Source organism: Rhincodon typus, chromosome 26, assembly GCF_021869965.1.
Source record: "Rhincodon typus isolate 14 chromosome 26, sRhiTyp1.1, whole genome shotgun sequence".
Classification (NCBI taxonomy): domain Eukaryota; kingdom Metazoa; phylum Chordata; class Chondrichthyes; order Orectolobiformes; family Rhincodontidae; genus Rhincodon; species Rhincodon typus.
The window spans coordinates 2244008-2270284 of NC_063357.1; the positions used below are offsets into that span (position 1 = coordinate 2244008).

At 41.0% G+C, this 26277-nt stretch overlaps 1 protein-coding gene across 1 annotated transcript in view; it reads left to right on the forward strand.

The window, feature by feature from the left end:
- Positions 1–1299: 1299 nt before the first annotated feature.
- The window catches only part of crk (v-crk avian sarcoma virus CT10 oncogene homolog), a 40216-nt gene continuing 15238 nt past the window's right edge, over positions 1300–26277 (forward strand). The window contains exon 1 of the mRNA XM_020516420.2: positions 1300–2431. Within this exon, the coding sequence (XP_020372009.1) occupies positions 1655–2431 (777 nt within the window). The 5' untranslated portion in view covers positions 1300–1654. The remainder of the gene's footprint in view (positions 2432–26277) is intronic.

A 26277-nucleotide genomic window follows, 5' to 3' on the forward strand; every position in this document is an offset into this window, starting at 1 on the left:
CTAGACCCTAGGCCCGAAACGTCAGCCTTCCTGCTCGTATGATGCTGCTTGGCCTGCTGTGTTCATCCAGCACTACACCTTGTTATCTCAGATTCTCCAGCATCTGCAGTTCCTACTATCTCTCATTCTTATTTCTGAATTCCTTCATGGTATTGTCCCTCCATATCTCCCAGGTCCTCAATTCTGTTGCTAGAACATCCCAATTTTAATTGATCCACCTGGTAGCTTTGCTATCAGCTCTGTCTGGGCTGCATACTATGGATTTGCCTTAGTCCAACACATCTATATATTCACATGACCGCCCTATTGATACATTCACAAAAAGAAACAAACTATTTGATTAATTTTGATGTGAATGCTATGTAATTAACCCGGGGATATTCACCAGGATGATGCCTGGGATGGAGCACTTCAACTATGAAGAAAGGCTGGATAAGTTCAGGCTGTTTTATTTGGAGTAGAGAAGGTTGAGGAGTCTGTATCAGGGTGTATAAGATCATGAAGGGTATGGAGAGGGTGAATAGAAAGAAAGTATCAAGTGGAATTAAGAACAAGGCACCATAATTTTAAAGTGAAAAGCCGAAAGGCTCACAACCTTTAAAAAAGTAGTTTAATGAACAACTGAAGTGTCATAATATTCAAGGTTGTGGGCCTACTGCTGGATAATGGGACTAGCATATTTTGACAGTACAGACTCGATGGACCAAAGCACCTCATCTATACTGTGTGATTCTATGAATCAGTGCCCTAAACCTCTCCACCACCCCTCAGTCCTCAGGCCCTACCTGAGTGTCAAACTAATGTCTTTCAGTACCAAAATCTTTGTTTGATAATCCTCCCTTGAATCATGTTTAGGTGTTTCAATATAAAATTTTTGTTTGATATTGAAGAAAAATCACTGGACTTGAAACATTGACTTTGTGTTCTTTTCACAGATGCTGCCAGACCTACAGAGTTTCTCCAGCAATTTCTTGTTTTTGTTTGTTTCAGATTTCAGCAGCCGCAGTTCTTTGTTTTAATTTTGTTTGATGATCTGCACCCCACCCCCCAACCGGACCACCCTCGGTTGATTGGGTTGCAGGCGCCATGTCGGTGCAATTTGATATTGCTGGACCCTCAGGCGCAGAAAGGAGTCCAACACGACCTCACCAAGATGGCAGACGGCTATTCCCACCCCATCCACTCAAACATACCCACGAGCTGCCCTTCCACGTGGTGAGGTCAGCGCTCGTCCTCTCTCTCCCCACCCCTACCTCACGCCAGGGAGTGCGCGTGCGCAGTGGGGGTGGGGCGGTCCCTTTTAGAGAACAAACGCCCTAATCAAAAGTCGGCGGATAGAAATCGGCTAAAAGGGTCGGGCGCAGTTAACGATTCCACTGTTCTCGCGCGCTATTTTCCAAAAGATTTACAGTAAGAGGGGGAAAAATATAAGTTTCACAAACAAGAGGCGGCCGATCTGAGAATCGACGGGGGGGCGGATTTTATGAAGTAAACACGCGTCCGTTTGCCGCCCGGGGACTTTATATTTTCTTTAGTTTTGTGTGTTGTGAAGGGAGGCCTGAGGCCTAGGCGGTGAGTAGGCCGCTGCCGGCACCGCTGGGCAGGCAGAGCGGAGCTGAGAGTAGCCCGGCCCGGGTAGAGCACACTGAGGGACATGGCGGCTAATTTCGACGCCCAGAAGCAAGAGAGCTGGTACTTCGGTCCCATGAGGCGGGACCAAGCCGTGTCTCTGCTGATGGGCCAAAAGCACGGCACTTTCCTGGTGAGGGACAGTCGCACCATCCCAGGGGACTACGTGCTGAGTGTCAGCGAGAACTCGAAGGTGTCGCATTATATCATCAACAGCCGGCAGCAGCAAGGCCCAGGCCCCGGGCCCGGCCGCTACCGTATTGGCGACCAGGAGTTCGAGAACTTGCACGGCCTGCTGGAGTTCTACAAGATCCATTACCTGGACACCACCACCCTGCTGGAGCCTGTCCACAGGCCCAACGCCGCCTACATCCCCACCAACAGCGTCCCGTCCGAGGAGGCCCACTTTGTCCGCGCCCTCTTCGATTTCCCCGGCAACGACGAGGAGGACCTGCCGTTCCGCAAGGGCGACGTGCTCCGCATCCTGGACAAGCCCGAGGATCAGTGGTGGAACGCGCAGAACAGCGAAGGCCGCTGCGGCATGATCCCCGTGCCTTACGTGGAGAAATGTCGGCCCAGCTCGCTGCTCGGCCCGGCTAACAGCCCGGAGGGCGGCCAGGCGGTGGTGGCCCAGCACCAGCCCCCGTCGGGGGTTGGCGGAGTTGGGCAGCCTGAGTTCGGGCCCTATGCCCAGCCTAGTGTCAGTGCCTCGCTGCCCAACCTCCAGAACGGGCCGGTGTATGCCCGGGCCTTCCAGAAGCGTGTCCCCAATGCCTATGATAAGACAGCCCTGGCTCTGGAGGTAGGTGCCTTGTGGTCCATTCTGTTGCCTCCCCTTTCAGCAGTGCTCTCTCAGTCCTCAGGCTGGGTATTTGGGTAATACTGGTCGCTATACTTATGGAAGGAAGGCAAATATCTGAAGACGGTGAAAAAGTCGATGATAAGCAATGTCAAGAATAAGAGCTTTCAGTATTCTGCCTTGGTTTTAAAGAGAAGTCCTATTGGACGTGAAACGTTAACTCCAGATGCTGCCGGGCTTGTTGAATTTCTCTAGCACTTTTGTTTTTATTTCAGATTTCTAGCATCACGTTTTGCTTTTATTCTGCTTGAAAATCTGATTTGAATTAGTGTCAAGTTTTTATTTGATAACACTCGTGAAGCAACTTGGGCTGTTAAGGGTACTATATCAATATTGTGCGCAGTATTGAAAAGCTGAGATTGTTCTCTTTAAAGAATGAAGGATATGGGGAATCTGGTGCCTTTGCTTATGAAACATTCCAAGGCACAGGATTGTTAGACATGATTTGACAATGGGCCACGAGATGATGTTAGAACAGCCAACCATTTTTGTTAGAGGTGAATTTAAATAGGAGAAAGTTTAGTGGGGTGGATTTCCAAAACTTTTAGGCCTCAACTGTTGAAGGCACAACCACCAGTAGTGGACCAATTAAAATTAGGAACAAGGGAAATGCCAAGATTGTGAATCTCAGGTTTGTTGAACTGGGGAAGCTTATAGAAATTTGAAGGCAGTGCTGCTTTGGCCTGAACACATGGATCAGAATTTTAAAATCGAAACATTGACTTACTAGAATGATACCAGGGATGATGGTGTAAGGAAACCTGGATTGTTTTTCTTGTGCAGAGAAAATTTAAAGAAAAATGTGACTTGTGTGTTTAAAATTCCAAATGATTTGGGCTGAATAGACAAGGATGAAACAGTTTCCTTGTCAGAAAATGTGGAACTGGAAAAGCACAGCCAGTGGGTTTGATGAAGGGTTTAGGCCCGAAATGTTGACTTTCCTGCTCCTTGGATGCTATCTGACTGTGCTTTTCCAGCTCCACACTTACTGATTCTAGCTTCCAGCACCTGCAGTCCTTACTGTCTCCAATGTCCGAAAGATCTGTAACCAGAGAGCACTAGTTTTATAGCGGTTGTCGGTGGACCAGTGAGGGAGGTGAGACTTTTTATGGCAAACTTATAATCTGGAATGTACTCCCTGAAAGAATGGAAATAAATACATTATCCACTTCCACTTTAGAATTAATAAATACCTGAAAATATGGCATGGGAATGATGAGGTTGGCCTGGGGATACTAATTGGATTGATCTCTTAAATGGCTGGAAAGAGCCTAATGGCCGTTTTCTGTCCTGATGTTATTCTGTGGTATTGGGATGGGGGCCTTCTGTTGTGTAAGGAGATTGGAAGTACTGTCCTTGGAGTATGAAGGGCTAAGTGGCAATTTTCAACAGGTTTGTGTTTTGTAGATGGTGAAACTTTTCATTGGGTTAGTAACCAGAGGGCGTAGATAACTTGAGATAACCAGGTGTAGAGCTGGATGAACACAGCAGGCCAAGCAGCATCAGAGGAGCAGGAAAGCTGACGTTTTAGGCCTAGACCCTTCTTCGTTCTTCATTCCTCCACTACAGAGGAAACCCGGAAGTGAGGCAATCCATCGCAACGGACCCCAGAGTTTAAAAACCAGGCAGGAAAACACCGATGCTTCATCAGAGGCTGCACTGAGGATGTTACCAGGCATGGTAATGAAACGTCTGCAGAACAACAACCCAGCTCGGCGGGCGAGCCAACCAACCTCAACCCACAACCCGAGCTACAGATCTACTCCAAAACCTTAAGATATTTCAGTCTATGTTCTGGAATGCAGTACCTGAGGTCATAGTGGAAATAGATTTTGCATCATTATAGTACCTTTTGTCAAGTTCCAAGGAAAAATTATTGAAAAATTATTCAAAAAATGCGTCCTTTAACATGTGAAGCTGTGACCACCAATTTGCACACCACCTTATCCTACAAACAGCACAGAGATGAATAAGCAGGTAGTCTATTGAGAATTAAGCATAGGTCCAAGAAGCCAAGGGGTGAACTTCATACTTCAAGGAACAATATCGACCACGGGATCTTTCGCGTTCCTCCTAACAGAGCAGATGGACCTCTGTTCAGTATCTAATCTGAGATGGCAGGATTGGCTTGGGAGAGGATTTACAGAACTAACAAGTCTTTGTTGGTCAGTGCATTGCGTGTTGGGATCCATGTTGTGCCTGTACAGGACATTGGTGAGGCAACTTCCAGAATTAGCATATAATTCTGGTCACCCTTCAATAGGAAGGATGTTGTTTAAACTTGAAAGGATTCAGAAAAGATTTACAAGGATGTTGGTGGGACTGGAGGGTTTGAGTTATAGAAAGGCACTGAATAGGCTGGGACTTTATCTTTTTCCCCAAAGCGTTGGAGGCTGAGGGGTGACCTTATAGATGCTTAAAATCACGAGGGGCAAGGATAGGGTGAATAGCCAAGTTCTTTTTCCTAAGATGGGGGGAGTCCAAAACTACAGGACATAGGTTTAAGGTAAGAAGGGAAAGACTTTTTAAAAAGTAGCTGAGGGGTAACTTTCATGTTGAGGTTGGTGTGTGTATAGAATGAACTGCCAGAGGTTGTCGTGGAGGTGAGTACAATTACCTATAAAAGGCATCTGGATGGGTGTATGAATAGCAATGGTTTGGAGTGATATGAGCCAAATTGATGTCTGGTCAGCATGGATAAGTTGGACCAAAGGGTCTGTTTCAGCCTAGTGATGTGTTAATCATATTAAAAATGTGTCAAATTAACTGGCATAGTCAAAAATCAATATTCAAAGGAGTAGAGAGGAATGATGACTGAAAGCTTGGTTAAAGAGATTGGTTTTAAGCAGTTTTTATTTTAAGAAGATAATGACTAAGAAGTTTAGGAACTGGGGTCTTGAGCCTATGGCCTAGCAGCTGGAGGCACAGCTGTCATCTTAGAACACTGGAAGTGAGAGATGGGGGAAGGGAAAGTTCTTGAAAGATATGAGCATTGAAGTAGTTACTGAATAGAGAAGTTTGGATCAACTGGGGATAGACAATAAATGTAAATCTACCCAATTGCCCGTGTTCACTGAAATATAAATGATTTGAGCAGAGAGACAAGGTGTGGGTGATCAGACTAACAAAAGTGCCTCAACGTTCTGGGAAGAGACAAAAAAGTTGGATGTTAAACTAAGGTAACTCTTGGAATGGGGTAGTGAAATATGATTCCCGTGGCTTAATGATGGTACTAAGTAGCTGTTTAAGACACTTACTAGTGTTCTAAGCAAATTATTCGGCAAACCTGCTTTTTGTTTTTGCGAACGTGAGGACACCCAAGAAACAGCCTGTTAAGGTGTGCAAAAAGATGCATTCTAATTGGTAGAGAGTAATCAAGATATGCATGAGTTTGGGCTTGGTGAAGATTTCCGGTTTGGTTAATGCTGTGACTGAATTAAAATGCAAACTATTTGTATGTGCCATTTTGTCGAGAGTGCAACCAAAAGTGTTTTTATTAAAATAGATATAGAAATGTTAAGAATAAAGACAGGATCGAAGTCATTTGTGCGTTGGCAATATTGGAAAGAGGAAGAAGTCACTGAACTTGCACCATGGTATATAGTGACAATGACTCAAAACTGTGTTTTGCTTGACGGTTTCAATGCATATCCACATAATTTGTGTAACTTCATCAAACCTTGGCCCAGTCAGTTAAATCTAAAGCCTCAAGTAGACTAGTGTTCGTAGAAGAAATATTAAGACAAGGCCCACCTGTCAGATTAAAAATCCTGGGGCCCTATTTGAAGCGAGCAGAAGAAACTCCACCAGCATGCTGTTCGCCTTAATTCTTCACTATTGCCATCAGAACACATTGCTTATTTTTTTTTCAATTGTTTAGGGAATTTAATCACAGTAAATTTCAAATATAATTAACTTGGAACAGTGTTGTACCTCAGAAGAAAATGTTATTTTAACCTGCAGTTGTTTTAGATGCTCATCATGAGTTTGAGCTGAATGGACCAAGATAGTTTTGGTTTGGGTTGGAGAAGGGGGAAATTGGCTAGTGACTTTGCTCCACTGTCTTGACTTATCCACCTGACTTTCTAGGAGTGTCAGGTGAGTACAGGATTTGCATTGAATTAACAACCATCACAAATGAGTCGTCTGGCAACATTCCTCATCCAGTCACATGAGCAATTGTACCTATGAGAGGTATAGAAGAATTGTTGGTAACAATGTAATTGTATTTGATAATTATTACAAAAGGAGAGAATATACTGGTCAGTGAAGCTGCAGACCTGTCTGCACACAGCGAAGGACATTGGGATGTAATGATCAAGAATTTTTACTTTTTGTTTTCATATATTTTAATTCATTTTGATGTTTAGAGGATCTTGTTGATGCTTCATAACTGACTTCTGCAAAGTTTGTCTGTACTTATTAACAACCCTTCATTTAACTGTAAAATTGGGAATCAACAATTAGGCATATTTTCCTAGAACAGTTACATCATTCACTGCAAGCAACCCATTATCTTTTTATTTTAAAGTAGAAAGGCATGTAAACTTAAATGATGATAGATTGTGCAATTAGATTTCATTCAGATTAGTAGACTGTATGCCATCTGTTACACTTTTTCCTTTGCTGATTGCTACAAAGTCTTTGATAACACAATCAAATCCCAAAGTTAATTGAGTACTGCCTTTCTATAATTCAAGTAAAATCATTGCAACATGGCTAATCGAACATGAGCATTTCTTCTCTAATGCGTTTTTCATTTTTTACTGTTTGCTGAAAATGGACTAATGTGAAAAGGAGTCCAGCGTTCTAATCATTCAATATTTCTAGTTATTGAAACTTGAGTAATTATTAGATCTAACAAGGTGTAGAGCTGGATGAACACTGCAGGCCGAGCAGGAAGGCTGACGTTTCGGGCCTAGACCCTTCTTCAGAAATGGGGATTTCTGAAGGGTCTAGGCCCAAAACATCAGCTTTCCTGCTCGGCCTGCAGTGTTCATCCAGCTCTACACCTTGTTATCTCAGATTCTCCAGCATCTGTAGTTCCTACTATCTCTAATTATTAGATGTGATTCAAGTGTGATAAAAGATGATGCATTGCGTAAGGCCTAGCTGGTAACTGGAGAGATGTGTTTATGAAACCACCTAACATCAAAATTTGTACGTTGTAGTGAATTCTGGCCCAAGATCCCGTGTTTTTCTCTTTCTGGAATGCTGTGAAGTTTGCAAAAAACTTGCCAGTTGAGTTTCAAAAGATCTTGATTTCCTAAAGGATCACAAGTGTTTGCAATGTAGTTTAAGATATTCTTGATTGAAATTTACAGCCTCACTTCTAATTTAATCTTGTTACTTGGTAATTCAGCAAAATTTTCAAGCGAGGGGTTTGAAATTTGAGGTAGAAATAATATCGTAGTTATCTTTCAACATCCGAGCATTCTTTTCATACACATAATCAAGAGCAGGATGCAATTTATTGATGAAAATGTGAAGGGATAGACTTCACAAATGACTTGATTTTTGCTGTAAGCCTCCCAAGTTCTTGTGTGCTAACATGAAAATACTTAGGGCAGTGCACACTTAAGTCCAGGTGCTGTTATTGGGATAACCTTTTAGCTGAAATGGAGTTCAGATGGCAGATCTGTAATCGTTAGTTTGCATTACAAAGATCAGAATGTTCTTTTCAAGCATGAAGAAGTTGGGAAGATATCACCTATAATTGGGTCTATTTCACAGCTTGGGTAGATGTACAGGAAGCAAATTTCCATTGTCTTCACTAAACTACCTAGTCACGATACTTGGTGTGATAAGGAGTGCTGGAAGAGGTTAGATTTGGAGGCATGGTCTGGTGGGATTTGAAAACCTAGACCATCGGGCTCAAGAGTGATAAGTGAATGAGACTTGGTGCATATTGGGACATAGGTGGCAGACTTTTGTTTTGATTTCAGGATTACGAGGGGTAGATTGTAGAAGGCTGTCCAGGAGTGTAGTTGCAGAGTTTAGAGATAGCAAAAACATAGATGACAGTTTCAACAGTACAAGAGCTGAGACTGTGGCAAAATTATATGTTAACTTGCTGAAATAGCTAGTTTGTGACAATATAGATATGGATGAAAGCTTGTATTCCAACATCTGTGACCTGCAGCAAAAGTGATGTATGGGAGTCCCCTTTGCAGCAGGGTGACCAAATTCAGTTCCCAAGTAGGAGTTGACCATTTGTAGCTTACCTACCCTCTATTTGAAACGTTGATGTCTTTGGGGAGGTGATGGTTCAGTGATATCACTGGATAGTTAGTCCAGAGACCCAGTTAATGTTCTGGGCACTTGGGTTCAAATCTGCAGCAGATGGTGGAATTTCAGTTCATTAAAATTTTGGGGTTAAGAGTCTAATGATGACCTCAAATTTTTTATCAGGAAATACCCACCGCCTGGTTCACTAATGTTCTTTTAAGGAAGAAAAGTGCCAGTCTTACCTGGTCTGGCCCACATGTGACTCCAGACCCACTGCAATGTGAATGACTCTTAACTGCCCTCTGGTCAATTAGGCATGGGTGATAATTGCTGGTCTGGCCAGTGACTCCCTAATCCCATTAATGAATTTTTTTTTTAAAAAATGGGAGGTAGATGCTAAAAGTCAAATAAAATTAAACTAGTGGAAATTAGTCTAATGTTTTTTAAAATAAAATGCATTATTGTTTTAGCATGTAATCAATGTTGCATTCCTGTGTGGATATCTTATTAGTGGGAGACAACAATTTCAAGTGTGATTTGCCCTTGCTAACTGCAGGGCAACATTTCCCCAGGGGATGATAATACTTGTATACCCAGCCTTTGTTTCTTGGGGTCTTCCTGAGGTGTCCAAACTGATGTGATTTCCCCTTTCCAATTCCCCTTTACTCATTTTCCCCTGAGTCTAGAACAGAGGTTTAGGCATTGATTCCCTCCTGGACTCAATGGCTTTGTTACAGTGAACAAAAATGAAGTTGCTGATAAAGCTCAGCAGGTCTGGCAGCATCTGTGAAGGAAAAAAGAGTTATTGTTTCAGGTCCGGTGACCCTTCCTCCGAATTGGGGAAGTGTCCTCAGTTCTGAGGAAGGGTCACCAGACCTGCTGAGCTTTTCCAGCAACTTTGTTTTTGTTCCTGTTTTACAGCATCCGCAGTTCTTTCGGTTTTTATTTGGCATTGTAACAATGTTGACTTCTGCCTTGCAGCATCCATGGTGATCAAGTAATGTGTCCTTTTTTGACACACTTAAAATCCATCCAATATGGTTTCTGTTCCACTGCCATATCAAAACTGTTCTTGTCAAAGTCACAAATTGTGCTTTGCAGGGGTAATGGGCTGGAAACAGACCTGTCATTCCCAGAGTTGTCATAAAACTCGGTCTCTATTTTACCTGTCTGTCAGACCCAAGTTAACAGAAAATAGAGATAACAAGGTGTAGAGCTGGATGAACACAGCAGGCCAAGCAGCATCAGAGGAGCAGGAAGGCTAACGTTTCGGGCCTAGACAGAAAATAGACCAGGTTTCTGTACTAAACAAGATTTATTTATTGCAAGTAAAGATTGTAACCACTGGCAAGCAACTACGAAGTGTCAGCATATATTTCTACCAGTTAAAACTCTTAAATCCCTTCTAAAAACCTCCCTAAATTTTAAAAAGAAAGAGGAGGGGGGAAGAAAGAACTGGTGAAGCACTCATGGTCCCTGTCCAGTGTTTGCTGAGATGATGGTATTGCTTGCCAGGATTTTCTGTTCTTCATTTTTTTTTATTTTCTAATCACTTTGCAGGAGGCACAGGTACATGGTATACTAACTGCACCATTGTTAAAGGCCACAGCTTAAAACAACTGATGAGAGAAAATAAACTAGCTTTCTTCAGGCTTTAGATGTTTTACTGGCAAGAAAGACACACCATTTGCCCTTGAATTAGACTGAAGTCATTGTCTTTGATCCCCACCACATACTATTACTCCCTTGTCACTGATTCCATTCTGCCCTCTGGCAACCTTCGCAAGCTCGTTGTCATGTTTTGAGACTGGAATGCACTTTCAACCCCACAGTTCTACCACTGTTAGAACTGCTTATTTCAACAACATAATGTTGTCAGGCTGTGCCACAGGCTTCGCTTTCTTACTGTTGAAGATCTCCTCCACATTTCTGCTACTTTCAGACTTGACTGGTCTAATGCATTTTTTTAAAATTTATTCACTCGTGGGATGTAGATGTTGCTAGTTGGCCAGCATTTATTGCCCATCCATGGATGTTTTTCAGGTGATGTGGATTAGCTGTCTTTTTGAATTGTTGCAGTCCATACTCTGTCCCATTCTGTCCTGTATAAATGTGAGGTTGTCCAAACTCTATCCTTGTCCTAAATTAGACTGCACTTGCTAACCACGTTGGCTCCCTATAAAGCAATGTCTTGAATTTAACATTCTTTGTATGCTTGGCCACTGTCTCTAATTTCTTACAACCCTGAAACCGCCAATATCTGCACTTGATTACCGTATATACTTGAGTATAAATGGATCTAATGTAAAAATTGACCCCTATTTTTGGCTGAAAAATCTGGAATTTTCCATATCTCATGTAAAAGTCAACCCTAGTTCTTCACAGATAACAGGTCAACATTTGTGAGTCAAGATCCTGTGCATAAATGTTACAATGAGGAAATGAATCTTTTTCGTACTATTATGTGTGATGATGTACAATTCACACCAACATTAGGCTACGGATTTCTTATGTTCATTATCAAATGAGCACTATATTTAGTGTGACACAAAGTTTGTCACATCACTTCATATATGAGAGGCCTATATGCATTTACTTTACTGTAATTAATGTATCGCTGATTCCTTTTTTCAGGCAGGATTTGATTGGACGTGCAGCTGTTGACTATTTCTCACGGCTACAATGATCAGTGAGACTGTATGAGAGTCAAAAACCTGAACTTTTCTCAGAAATAAAAGCTTAAACTGATTTTTTGAAAAACTTAAAACAATGGTAGACAAGATAAAATGGAGGGAAATGGAAGAATTTAGCACAAAAGCTTAAGATGCATCAGATCAGAGTCTGGTGACAACCTCCCTTTGTACGCAGCTCGGTCGAGTTCTGTTCCCCAATAGCTCTGAATTTCAGCCCTTCAAAAGTAGTGTCCATGTAATAGTTACCCCATAAATTTAACCTTTTAATGTCTTAAAATTTGACTTGTACATGTGTGTATAATATGGTAATTCTGGCCTCTTGTGCATATTGAATTTGATAGCTGTAGCCATACTTTGAGTTGCCTGGGACATAAATTGTGGAATTCCATTCCTACCCTGTTTCTGCCTTTTGTTTAGTCTTCCTTTTAAGTTACTGCATAAAATTTTCTCTTCAAATCCAGAAATCTTCTGATTCCATCTGGGAACTAAGATCAGCATAAGCTTGTTCAGAGCAGATCAAGGGATATGGGAATGTTGTGGGAAAATGTAGTTGTTACCAGATCAGTTATGATCTGGTAGAATGGTGGCACAAGCTCAATGACAAGTGGTTTACTTATGCTGTCAGTTCTGCTTTGCAGCAACTGGAGAATTTTTGGTTCGGGTGTCTGGAGGAAGGACAATGAGGAAATAGAGATATATAACACCTTGTCTGTTTAAAAGCCCTACATCTATGCAAGTTGTTAAATGTGAAAGGGGTGCATAACAAAAAAGTATTTGAAAGGTTGGAGAGCAGGAGATATTAGATGGGGCAGGGGGATTTGTGTGTGAGGCCCCAGTAAGACATGTGGATGATAAAATACCTGCAGGAACTGGAGTATAATAGCTAAGCTGAATGACTGACAGTTATATTTCTACACAAGGGATCAGCTGGGAGTCAGTTTATAACAAAAAGTGTCAGTAAACAGATCGTTCAAATAATGGATCAGGAAAGTCAATGTTTCGGGTATACACCTTACACTCTTCACCAGGGCTCCTGGTGAAGAGTGTATACCCAAAACATCGACTTTCCTGCTCATCTGCCTGACCTGCTGTGTTCCTCCAGCTCCACACTGTAATGAACAAAAACAAAAGTTGCTGGAAAAGCTCAGCAGGTCTGGCAGCACCTGTGAAGAAAAAAATCAGTTAACGTTCGGGTCCGATGACCCTTCCACAGAACTGTATTGGCCCTGACTCCATCTGCAGTTCTTGTTATCCTCTAGATCATTCAAATAGACTGTTAATATACTTGGGAACATTTATTGGAGGAGATGGAATAATTAGGTTTTATATGAAAAAGGACAACTTTGAATTTCAACTGAAGTTCCTGGGTATTAGTATAGAACAGCAGACTAATTGTTCCTGCAGTTTAAATGACTGCATGGTAAAAATGTTTTTCTTCAAGGTGCATTGATCTGAGCCTCCTGAGCCACTAGCTACCGTAGCATGTTTAAAGTAGTTGTTTAACAGTTTTTCACTTACTGATCCTGTCTCATCAATCTGGACAAACTGGTCAAAAACCATCAACTGGCAAGAGTTTTTCAGTAATGCAAATATTTAAGAAAATTGTGATGACTCGCAGCAAAATTATCCCAATGGGGAAGAAGGATTCTTGGAAGGGGAATAAACTGACTGTGGATAACCAAGGAAATTAAGGCTAGTATCAAATTAATAGGAAAGAAGTAGTACAATAGGGCAAAGGTTAAAAAGTTTAAAAACCAACATCAATGACCAAAGGAAAAAAGCTTAATGAATTGAGGGCAAAGTAACAAAGTAATAGAGAAAGAAACCGTAAGAGCTTCTTTAAATATATAAAAAGTACCAGAGGCCAAAGAGAACACAGACTCCTCAGGCAATGACGCTAGAGAATAATGAGGAACAACAAACTGGCAGAGGAGTTGAATAAATACTTTGCATCAGTCTTATGGGGCTAGAAGCTGATGAGTTCTCTGGACCTGATGGGTTGCAACCTAGAGTTTTAAAGGAAGTGGTTGTGGACGTAATGGATGCACTGGTCATAATCTTTCAAGAATTCTTAGATTCTGAAAAAGCCCAATAGGATTGGAAAACTTCCAATGTAAAGCCTATTTCATGAAAGGAGGCACAAAATAAACTATAGAGCCGTTTGCTTAATATCTGTCATTGGGAAATCTTTATCATAAACAATGTAAATGAGAATTTAGAAATGTGTAATATAATCAAGCACGGCTTCATGAAGGGAAATCATGCCTGACATTTCTTCCAGTTCTTTGAACAGTTAATAATCAAGCACAATGGATAAAGGGGAGCCAGCGTATATAAATATATTACCATGCCAAAAAGTGTTTGATTATATACTGCGAGTAAAGCTGTTTTAAGATTGGTGTTGGAGGTCTGGCTTTCGATTAGACTGGGTAAATTTGATTTTATTGTTGTCACGTACCTACAGTGGAAAAATTTTGTTTTGTGAGCATTAAGGCAGATGAAGCAAAATAGGTAGGAAGGCAAATGCTGATGGTGGAGGGATATAAACTTGGCAAATGGCAAGTAATGTGGGAATATATGAAGTTATGCACCAGCAGGATGAATTGAGGAGCTGCATATCCTTTCAATGGGGACAGACTGCACAAAGCTACAGCACAAGTGGATTTGGGGATCCTTGTGCTTGGATCTCAAAAATCTAGCGTCCGTTCAACAGGTAGTAGTGATGGCAAGCATACTTTTGGCCTTTTAGATTCCATTCCCTTTGGAATAAAATTAGGCAATTTTAGCTAAAATGAGACAAGGCATTGATCAGACCATAACCTGGAATACAGAACAGTTTTGGGTCCCTTATCTAAGGAAAGACGTACTGGCTTTGAAAACAGTCCAGAGAAGGTTCACTAGTTTGATTCTGGGTATGGAGGAGACCTTCTTCTGAGAATAGGTTGGGCCTGTACTCATTGGAGTTTGCAAAATTTGAGCAATGTTAATAAAACATACAAGAAAGTTAGGGGGTTTGATACAGTAAATCCAGAGAGGTGGCTTCCTGGTTGGAGAGTCCAAGGAGCAGTGACTTTATTCTGAACAAGATATCACCCATTTAAAACAGATGAGGAAAATCTTTTGGAGTATAGATATTTATTACTCTACCGCTTTTAAACAATTCTTTGCATGATACCTGGTACTATTACAATGACGAAAAGTCCATTTTTAATTTACATGACTTGCTAAACACACCCAAATTAATAGGTGTGATTTGCCCATTTAAGGTAGCTGTGAGAAGCAAGGGTCCCACTTGCAGTCATGAGTTATAAAGAGGGATGCTAATGACATACTGATTGGTGTATTTGTAGAACTGGGAAAATAGCTGCTGTAAGTAGAAAATCAAGCTGTGACTTGGTTAAATCCAATCTCCCAAGTCTGGCCGTTTCTCTTCTGCCCATTTTATATTCATTTACTCAGATCCAGTTTCTGTTTCCTGTCCAGCTGCTGTACAATCCAAGTAAAATAGCTGTAATAATCTGAAAGAAGTACTGACTTTCCTATAAAAGGTTTTGTAGTGTATTTTGTTTTGTATTATTGTGGATCAGGTATTTTTATGGTGGGTGTGACTGCAACAGGTGCAAGAAAGACTGAATCTCCTTCCAAAGTAACTTATGAATACTGTTACGTTAAGTTAATTATTTATCAAATGCAGGGCATCTGCTGTGCTCTATTTACTTCAAGAGGTATCATTGACATCAAGCATGTCACTGGAGGCGCTGTGGTAACTTGTGTAATACTACATAGTGCTGTAATCCCTCTGAGCATGTGAATTTACCTGTGTTTGGTAATGAGGGGCTGTTACCGATGCCAGTATGCTTTGTGTTGATTGATTGTACATCTTGTGCACCCCCTTCAGGGTGAGGAGTGAATGAATTTTCCCTAATTTTTTTCAGCAATGCATCCTAATCGTTTGCCAGAAATAAAATGGAGACTATCACTGTTTGACAATGCTTTCAGAGCATAAGAAAATTTGCAAATTTTGTCTTAAAAAGCATACCATTCAGTAACTTAAGCTTGGTGGCAACTTACTTACTGTTCGATTGCAACATAACTGTTCTTTCCTTTACAGCATTAAATTCCCTAATTAGTGACTTCCACTCAGAACTCAGTTGCCTGCTATTGGTAACATTTGCGTACGTAGCAGACTGTAGTTTGTCTGGGTGAGCGTGAAGAACCTCTGTGTGGTATGTACCAACATCACAAAAGCAATTATATCTTCCTGCCTGAATTTTGTGAACTTGCGTGGGGTGCCCTTTAATTCCATCAATCTCATTGGACATTTTGTCAAATGATTTGTTGTCAGCTTTCTCCAGTGACTTTCCACAGTTAGCGGCACAACAGTACCTGTGATCTGATTTTTTTTCTGGTTAGCATCGATGCATAGTAACTCAGATGTTTATTTTCTCAGCTCCTTCAATTAAGAGTCTGGGGAATGGCCTATGGATGTGTGTTTATATGGCATGTTGTAACTCCAGTTAGGCATAATGAGTCCTAGCAAACCTGGAATCACTAGGTATCAGGGGCAAATTCTCTGGAGTCATACCTGGCACACAGATGATCATGATTGTTGGTCCGTCATTTCCACTCCAAGACATCTCTGTAGGAGTTCGTATGGTAGTATCCTCTGCCCAACCATCTTCAACTCCTTCATGGATGACCTTCCCTCCATCATAAGGTCAGAATTGGGGTTGTTCGCTGATGATTAAACAACGTTCAGCACCATTCGTGACACTTCAGATTCTGAAGCAGTCCATGTTGGAATACAGCAAGATCTGGACAATATCCAGGATTGGGCTGACAAATGGCAAGTAACATATGCACCACAAAAGCTAGGCAGTGACTGTCACCAATAAGAGACAATCTGACCACCGCCCTTGACATTGAATGGTGGTACCAACACTGAATCCCCACTAACAATGTCTTTGGGGTTACCATTTGACCATAAACTCAACTGGATTCACCACATAAATGCAATGGCGAGAAGAGCAGATCAGAGGCTAGGAATACTGCAGTGAGTAACTCCCCTCCTGACTCCCCAAGGCCTGTCCACAAGGCACAAGACAGGATTGTGATGGAATGCTCCCCACATGCCTGGATGGATGCAGCCCCCACAACATTCAAAGCTTGATGCCATCCAGGACAAAGCCTGCTTGATTAGCGCCACATCCACAAATATTCACTCCCTCCTCCACTGACACTCGGCTGCAGTGTGTACCACCCACAAGATGCACTGCAGAAATTCACCAAAGATCCTCCAACAGTACCTTCCAACCATGTTCTTGAATGAAACTAGTCCCACATACCTGTGCTTGGCCCATACCCTTCCAAACGTTTCCTATTCGTGAACTTATCCTAAAGTCTATTAAACATTGTAACTGTACCTGCATCCACTACTTCCTCTGGAAGTTCGTTCCACACTCGAACCACTCTGTTTAAAATAAAAGATTGCCCATTATGTCCTTTCTAAATTTTTCTCCTCTTACTTTAAAAATATGCCTGCTAATTTTGAACTCCCCCACCCTAGGGAAAAGACTCTTGTTATTCATCTTATCAATGCCCCTCATGATTTTAAAAGCCTCTATCAGGTTACCCCTCAACCTCCTGGTGAAAAAAGTCTCAGCCTTTCCAGAGATAACACAGTGCGGAGCTGGAGGAACACAGCAGGTCAGGAAGCATCAGTGGAACAGGAAAGCTGACGTTTTGGTCAGGACTTTCCAATCTATTTTTATATTCAAACCCTCCATTCCTGGCAACATCTTAGTAAATCTTTTCTGAACCCTCTCAGTTTAATAATGTCTTTCCTATAACAGTGCAACCCACCTTCTGTCCTGTATCCATGTTCAAATTATTAATGTAATTGGAATCTAGATACACTGATGGAAATACTCTCTTTGTCACACCTGCCAACCAGATGCTTAGTCACCCACCCTACAGTTTGATCAATACTGTAACCATGTCTAATCATTCTATTATATTCCTTTTAATAGTCTGCCTTAATTTATGTTCCAGTCTCGAGCCTCCTGTTGTATCGTTCTGTAAAATTACCTTAATTTTACAGTGTGACTTGTATTTAAAGTCGCTCTCGCTCTCTGTTGCTTGTTTTAAGAAACCATACAATTTAGAGCTCTTTCTTTATAATAAACTTGCTGTATAAATGTGGAATTAGCACTGCTGAACATAAATTTAACTTCTGACAGTTTTAAGTGGAATTTTGGAAGGGTCACTTGGAGCCAAACCTTAATAGAATGATAATTTATTCAGTGAATAGATTATGATTTAGAATGTGGCACTAAAAGCAGCACCATTAGGAGGGCTGAAACTGGTAGCTAGTACTTTTTTTTTTGTTTCCTTACTTCCATTATTAAAACATGTTGCATAATTTTTCCTGGCAGACTCTGGGGTGTAGCCAGACCCCATTCTGAATTCATATACTGTATACATTCCTTTCGTACCTTAACTTAGCAATCATCTATTTACCTTCACCCTAAAAGTATTCAAAGACCCTGCTGCCACTGCCTTCTTGAGGGAGAGAGTTCCAAAGACTCAAAATCAACTGAGAAGAAACAATTTTTAAAAAATTCTTAGCCTTACATAGATGATCACTCACTTTATTTTGGCATAGCCCCTAATTCTGGATTTTTCCCAAGTGGGGTTTCCCTATCTACCCTGTCAAGGCCCTCCAGAATCTTGTACATTTCAGTCAAGTTGCCTTCTGTTATATTAAATTGCAACAGAAGCCTAGCTTGTCATATCTACTCTTGTAAGACAACCTGCCTATTCTGGGTATTAGTTTATCGAAAGTTTGCTGAATTACTTCTGATGTATTTACATATTTCCTTTTTTTAGGATAATTTTTGTGCTTGTGTATGTGACTAACTGCAGTTGGAAATGTCACAATTAATGTTTAACAGTTAATGTTTTTAAGCAGCAATATCCATCTAGTGTTCAATAGATCTGAAGAATTTTGAAACCTTTCAAAATTCCTCTCAAATACTGAAATGTAAATTGTCCCATTGGGAGCACCTGGGTTCATGAAGGGCAGGTCATGTTTAACTAATTTGGTGGAATTCTTTTGAGGACATTACTTGCATGGTGGACAATGGGGAATCTGTGAATGTGGTGTATCTGGATTTCCAGAAGGCATTTGACAAGGTGCCACACGAAAGGCTGCTACGTAAGATAAAGTTGCACGGTATTACAGGTAATGTATTTGGCATGGATAGAGGATTGGTTGACTAGTAGAAAGCAAAGAGTAGGGGTGAATGGGTGGTTTTCTGGTTGGCGGTCACTGGCTAGTGGTGTGCCTCAGGGATCAGCGTTGGGATCGCAATTGTTTACAGTTTACATAGATGATTTGGAGTTGGGGAGTGTGGTGTGTCAAAATTTGCAGATGACACTAAGGTGAGTGGTAGAGCAAAGTGTGCAGAAGACACAAAGTCTGCAGAGGGATATAGATAGTCTAAGTGAGTGGGCAAAGGTCTGGCAGATGGAGTACAATGTTGATAAGTGTGAGGTCATCCATTTTGGTAGGAATAACAGGAAAATGGACTATGTTTTAAATGGTAAAAAATTGCAGCACGCTGCTGTGCAGAGGGACTTGGGTGTCCTTGTGCATGAATCGCTAAAAGTAGGATTGCAGGTGCAGCAGGTAATTTAAAAAGGCAAATGGAATTTTGTCTGCCATTGCTAGAGGGATGGAGTTTAAAAACAGGGAGGCTATGCTGCAGCTGTATAGGGTCCCGGGTGAGGCCACAGCTGGAGTACTGTGTGCAGTTTTGGCCTCCTTACTTGAGAAGAGATATACTAGCACTGGAGGGGGTGCAGAGGAGATTCACTCGGTTGATTTCCAGAGTTGAGGGTTGGATTATGAGGAGAGACTGAGTAGACTGGGATTATACTCATTGGAATACAGAAGAATGAGGGGAGATCTTATAGAAACATATAAGATTATGAAGGGAATAGATAAGGTGGAGGCAGGGAGGTTGTTTCCGCTAGCAGGTGAAACTAGGACTAGAGGGCATAGCCTCAAAATAAAGGGAGGCAGATGTTGGACTGAGGTCAGGAGGAAGTTCTTCACCCAAAGGGTTGTGAATCTGTGGAATTCCCTGCCCAGTGAAGCAGTTGAAGCTACCTCACCGAATATGTTTAAGGCAAGGCTAGATAAATTTTTGAAGAGCAAAGGAATTAAGGGTTATGGTGAGTGTGTGGGTAAGTGGAGCTGAGTCTCAAAAAGATCAACCGTGATCTTATTGAATGGTGGGGCAGGCTCAAGGGGCCAGATGGCCTACTCCTGCTCCTATGTTAAGCTGTCTGATCCATAATTTACATTATAAACTGAAGTTTTGCTGAGAGAAGGGTAAGTCTTTTTAATACTGGAACAACATGTTCCAAGTGAGGAAGTTAGTGATGATTCAAGATCTCATCTATTCTAATGCCTGCATAGAAATTCCATTGGCTTATGTCTGGAAGAGACCAATTAAAAGTAGCAGTATGTTTCTCTCACTAGATGCAAGAATGCAATTGTGTAAACACTAGTAAAATTGTACTTACTACTAGGTGTTCTGCCTTGTGTGAATCACCGGGGTATTTATCCAGTTTCAATTATTTTCTTCTTGAAAACAAGCATATTTTAGATTATTACCTAGATGTATAAACATGCAGAAGAGACTCTTCTGGTTTATGCTCCATGTCCAAGAATTGTACAGCACAATGTTTTGTATTTTCCTCTCTGCCAAGTGGTGACTGCTGTGTTTTATTTTAAAAAGTGTTGTGATTTTTATTGCTTTTTGCATGTTGCTGATATTCCTGCAAAACTGAAAATTCCAAAGTTGGGAGTAATTTACTTGGACCTGAATTAAACCACAGATTCTGAGGAAATGTGGGTGGCATGGTGGTTCAGTGGTTTGTACTGCTGCCTCACAGCATCAGGGACCCGGGTTCGGTTACACCCTCTGTGCAAACTCCACAGACAGTTGCCATTGACCCATATCTATGTGGGTTTTCTCTGAATGTTCCGGTTTCCTCCCACACAGTCCAAAGATGTGGGGACTATGTTGATCAGCCATGGGAAATGCATGGTTAAAGGGATGGGTGGGGGTTGGTGAGTATCGGTGGGCTCCCTTTTAGAGGGTTGGTGTGGATCAATGGGCTGAATGGCTTGCTTCCACACTCTGGGGATTCTATGTGCGTTCATTGAGGATTTTACCTTTTTTAAAAAATCTAGTTGGTATTTCTGGGGTTCTACCCTTGGCTTAATTAGAGACACCTTTTTTAAAGTCTCATAAGGTCACAGAAGCTAAATTTGCAGATTTGCGTGGTGTCTCAAATCTTGGGCTGGGGCTCCAGTGAGAATTACTTCTTGACCTGCTGGAATCAGTTCCGTCTCTGGTCTGCAGTATTGATGAGGGCTTGTAATTGCTTTGGGTTCTTAAGGACTGTTCATCCTGGCCCTCTTTAGATTATACTCAAAAGTGAAACCTATGTTCCTGCCCCTGGTTTAGAACATGTTACTCCTGACTATAATTGTAAAATATTAAAAGTTGTAGTGATTTGTGGTAGAAGCACAATTCGTAAATCTTGTCGTAATAATTAAAGCATCTAAGGGGTATCATTAAATGCTGTGCATTGATTTAAAGCTCTGTGCCCAGTGCAAAATCAAGACTCTACTTTTCTGTTTTTAAGTAAATAAACATCAAACAAGTGGTCAAATAATTCAAAGATGAAAGTTTAACAATAGAATTGCTATGAGAATTCAATGTTTTAAAGATGATGTTAAAAAAACTATGGAACAGCATCTTAGCATGTAGCCTTTTAATGTCAGCTCAATGAGAAGATTGACCACTTGCAACCACACCATTTGTACAATGTGAACCTGGAATCCTGCACTGAGATGTGCCGCAAAAATCTGCGGATATTTCACTTTTAATGTGATCTTGATCCTTGTTTTGATATCTAATTATTTTGTTACCATGTTCAGCTAACAATCAAATGTTCCTCACGTTCCAGCGCAGGAATGTGATGTGTTAACTGGATTGGAATGTTTCCTATTGCATTGTCTTTGTAAGTCTAGGACAATTTGGTGATGTTTAAATACAACATTTCTAATGGACACACTTTTTATAATATCAGGATTTTGCAAATCTTTGCACTAGTTGCCTCCCTTCCCTTACCTATCTCTACTAGAGATGTTGACACCTTACTTTGCTAGAGAAGAGTAAATATACTAGAAATACTAGTAAGTAAACTAGTCATTTTGCAAGGGAGGAATAAATATAGCTCGGCCTTTCCAAAAGAAAACTATTACAACTGGTAGAAAATGACAAACATCAGGAAAAAACTGGGATTTGCTAGAAATTAAGCCCTGCTATTCCTGGAGTTGTCACAAAAGTTGAAGACTTTTTTAAAGTATGCAGAATTCCCAAATTCCTGTCTCTTAGACCCAGTTTGATAGCACGGACTAGGTTTCTGTACTTCATGTAATTAGTATTTGTTACAAGTACAGGTACAGGTACAGATACAGATGCAGAAACCATTATGAACTGTCAAGCATATAACTAATTAAAACACTGAATCTTTTATGGAATTCCCTATTACACATGCCTATGTACATGAAAAACATGGATGTTGTGGATGGAGGGAATATTGGGACAACATACAGTAATTTCTGTTCATAAGGATCGCTAAGAGTTCTTATTGTGTTGGTCAGAATGCTGCATCTTGGTTATCGTTCTCTAGATGTTTCCACTGGTTCACTTAAAAGGTCTCTTGACTTAATTATTAAAAGTCACTGCACGCAGCAGTAGCTGAAGGAAAGATAACCTGGTTTTATTCAAACTTAAGTGATTTTTACAGTATAGAACAGAACTCCAGAGCTGGTGGAGTTCTAAAAAGCCTCAATTCAAAGCCACAAGCTGCTGAGTTGCCCAAGAACCAAATCACCGTGCTTGTTGGCAAGCAGAAAGCATTTGTCATATCAATCCGCTGCTTATTACCAGCTGAATTTCCATTTATACACAATTCCCTTGGCTCTAGTTCATCTGCAACTGCGCTTTATAATCACTGCTTGAACAAATGGCAGTGTAAAACTTTGCTTGTAACGTGTCAAATTGCAGCATGTTTTGAAAGCAAGTAATCATCCAACAACCGTTGGTTTAAAACGATTATTTTCTTGTTTAATCCATAATTAAAAGTACATGAAAAATTCAAAAGTTTTAATGTTAGCCACAGGCAGCACAGTTATCATGTGATTTTAGTTTTGTTTGGGTGTGGCTCCTGCAATCAGTACTTCTTATTTATTCATTAGCTACGTGAAACTGATCCTCTGGTGCGATTCCTTGTCTGTCGGGGATGTTTGCGGTGCTCATACTGGGACAAATGTTCAACAGATTGAGTTGGATTCTTGCTGATCGTCTTGATTTTTAAGGCAGGGAGAGAATATTGACTTGATTAACGCTTTCACATCAAGGAAGTAGTAGTGTAATTCCAAGTCCAGGAAGATCGCAGTATTTGACCCCAAAACTGTGCTGATCTCTGCCAGGACAACAGGAGTATCGCAACCACAATATATGGGCTTGAAGAAAAACACAATGAGCCTGCTTCTGACTCCTTGCTGTTGATTTGAATAACTCAATGTTTCTGAAATGTAGATTTGAGGGTAGGGCCAGAAGCTGGTAATAGAAAGCAGAAGAGATGAGAAGGGTGATGTGAGTGCACTTGGAGGGGGAAAAAAAAAACAAAAATGAGGGCATCTGATTACAGATGCCTGGAATAAATGGTTCTGGGGTCTTATGGCCAATTTCTGACAAATGAAATCCAGATGCAAAAGTCATTAGACTTCACGCATGGATCAATTTTAAGTCACATTCCAGTCACTCCGAATTCCTAATTTAAGTCAGAATGCTTAAAGGGGTGGTTTTATAGTAGAGTTGAAAAATCATTAGTTAAACTCTTGTTCGTAGTCATGTTACATCAAGGACTGCTTGATTTCGATTTCCTTTTTGCTGTTGCGATGAATTAAGTGCAATTGCCATCACACTTGTCTTGCTTACACGCAACAGAGTCATAGAGTAAGACAGCATGGAAATGGGCCCTCTGGCCCAAACTGGTCCATGCTGACCATGGTGCCCACTCAGTTGGTTCCAATTGCCTGCATTTGGTCCATATTCCTCTCAACCCTTCCCATCCACATACCTACTCAAATGTTTTTTTTTAAAATGTTGCTATTGTACCTGCCTCAACCATTTTCTCTGGCAGCCCAATCCATATATGCGCCGCTGTCTACCTGAAGAAGTTGCCCCCTCTGGTCCTCTGTAATTCTTTCCCCTCTCTCCTTGAACCTATGCCCTCTGGGAGAAAGTCTATTTGCATTCATCCTATCTATGCCCCTCGTGATTTTATAACACCTCAATAAGGTCACCCCTCGTTCTCCTAAGTTCCAAGTCCTTTCCTGGCTAACCTCTCCTTATATCTCAGGCCTGCTAGTCCTGGCAACATCCTTGTAAATCTTTGCGTACTTTACAGTTTAACTGTTTTTCCTATAATGGGGTGACCAAAACTGTAAACGATACTTCAAGTGCAGCCTCACTAACGACTTCTACAACCGTAACATAATGCCCCAACTCTTATACTCAATGCCTTGACCGATGAAGGCATGCTATATGCCTTCTGCATCACCCTGTCCACCTATGATGCTGCTTTCAATGAACTATCTACTTATACTCCTAGGTGCCTCTGTTCCACAGCACTCCTCAGGACCTTATCATTTACTGTCTAAGTCCTACCTTGGTTTGACTTTCCAAAGTGCAACACCTCACACTCAGTTGTATTGAATTGCATTTGCCAGTCCTCAGCCCACTTCCTCATCTGGTCAAGATCCCTCTAATTTTTGATAACCTTCCTCGCCGTCAACAATACCTCCTAATTTTGTATCATCGGCAAACTTATTAATCATGCCTTATACATTCACGTCCCGATCACTTGTGTAAATAACATAGCAAAAGTCCCATCTAACACCTTGTTTTCATATCACAATTCTTGTTTTGCTTAAGGAAGAGAAATTAGTCTGAGCAGGAGTTGAGGACTGGATAAAGGAGAACTGACTGTGGATGAAGTTGAAGCAATAGTTTTATGGAGGATTTAGAGGAGGGAGATGATGGATCAAGCTTTGGATTCAAAACAATGAGTCCAGGAGCTAGGGATGGCCATCTCTACCATTCCAGTGGAGAGGAGATGTGTAGTTGATCAGAATTATAACTGATGTAGGCCTTGATTGTCAAGTGTGTTTTTGTTGATTAAAATCAGGATTTTGAAATAAAAACGGGAAACACTAGAAAGGCTCAGCAGGCAATGCTCTTGGCAAGGAGAGAGCCTTGAACACAAGTGCTGCAATCTCCCATACTTGGGTCATTGCTCATTTTGCCTATGATCTGTCAGTCTTGTACTTGTCACAGAAGCAATTCCGAGCAGTGTAACCAAATAAGTAAAGATGGAACTGGGGAGCAATGAAATCTTGAAAAGCCTCAATAAGTTAGAGGTTGAGGCTGGTGGTTCAGTTTGGCATTTGTAGAAAATGTGCTATTATAAGAATTCTGTATATAACTGGAAATCCCGTTTCAAATTGGCTATTTCTTTGGAACTTGCTTCATCTCTGTAAAGGAGCAGCTGTGCTTACACACTACACTTTGCAAATTTTAATTACTTTTTTTGGCTTGCATTTCTCTGACTTGTTTTTGTGGCACTCAAGTACTGGGCTGATGTGTTGTACTCCCTTTTGCTGATGCTGGTGTCAGTGTGGGCAATTGCAGTACTTGTGTACGTTCTTCTGTGTCCCAACAGCCCCCCGACCTAACAATACCTGACTTATTAGAAAAGTGCTGTTCCTGGTTTCTGTCTTCCTCCAGACTTCTATCAACTGGACATTTACATAATAGACCAAATGTCCTATGCTTACAACTATGTTGGACTGTTCATGTCACAGATTCAATTCAGCTCTACCATGCTTAGAAACCTACTAGTTAACTTTCCCAGCTCAAACAATCACCATCTAGCTGCTGCTTGAATGATTTGCACAGGCCTATACAACCACAATTTGTTCTTTTTGTTTAGAATAGCTCTTGGTAATTGCTGACTTTATTTATTCTTGGATCATATTAAGAGCTCTTCTAGTGACAACACATTCCAAAGCCCAGAGGTCAAATAATAGCAGCAAACCCAAAGTAAACTTGCAGGATTCTGACAGAGATTAACATTTCCTGGTTTTTATTTCAAGTTTGCTTTGGGTTATTGCTATTTCTTATTTGCTATTGCTATAAAAACTTTTGTGGCTGAATTTGCAGAGGTCTTCCAATATATAACAACAGTTTTAAGTGAATTGCTTCTCAACTCTGGTTATGAAATTCCACCTGCACTCAAGTGCTAACTGAAGAATTTGTATTTTTTTCTCCATTTGACATTCATGTCTTTGGCTTATTTGTACTAGATGGTATAATATCAGAATAAGGGATCCTACAATTAAGATAGATGAGGAAATTCAGGGTAATGAATTTATGTAGTTCTTTACCACAGAGGGGTGGCAAGACTGGGTCGGTAAGGACATTTTTCAATGCTGAGAGGCTTTTAATTAGTAAGGCAATTTAAGGGTTGTAGGGAAAAGGCAGGATAGTGGAGTTGATTATCAGATCAGCCATGATCCCATTGGCTGAATGGCTGCCTTCTCCGACTTATACCCCAATTAGTTAAATTTGAAAATGTAGATACTGTTGTAACGTTAAGTGCAGAATCCAGTTTGTTTTACAGGGACCCACAAATGAACTGAGATGAATGATTACA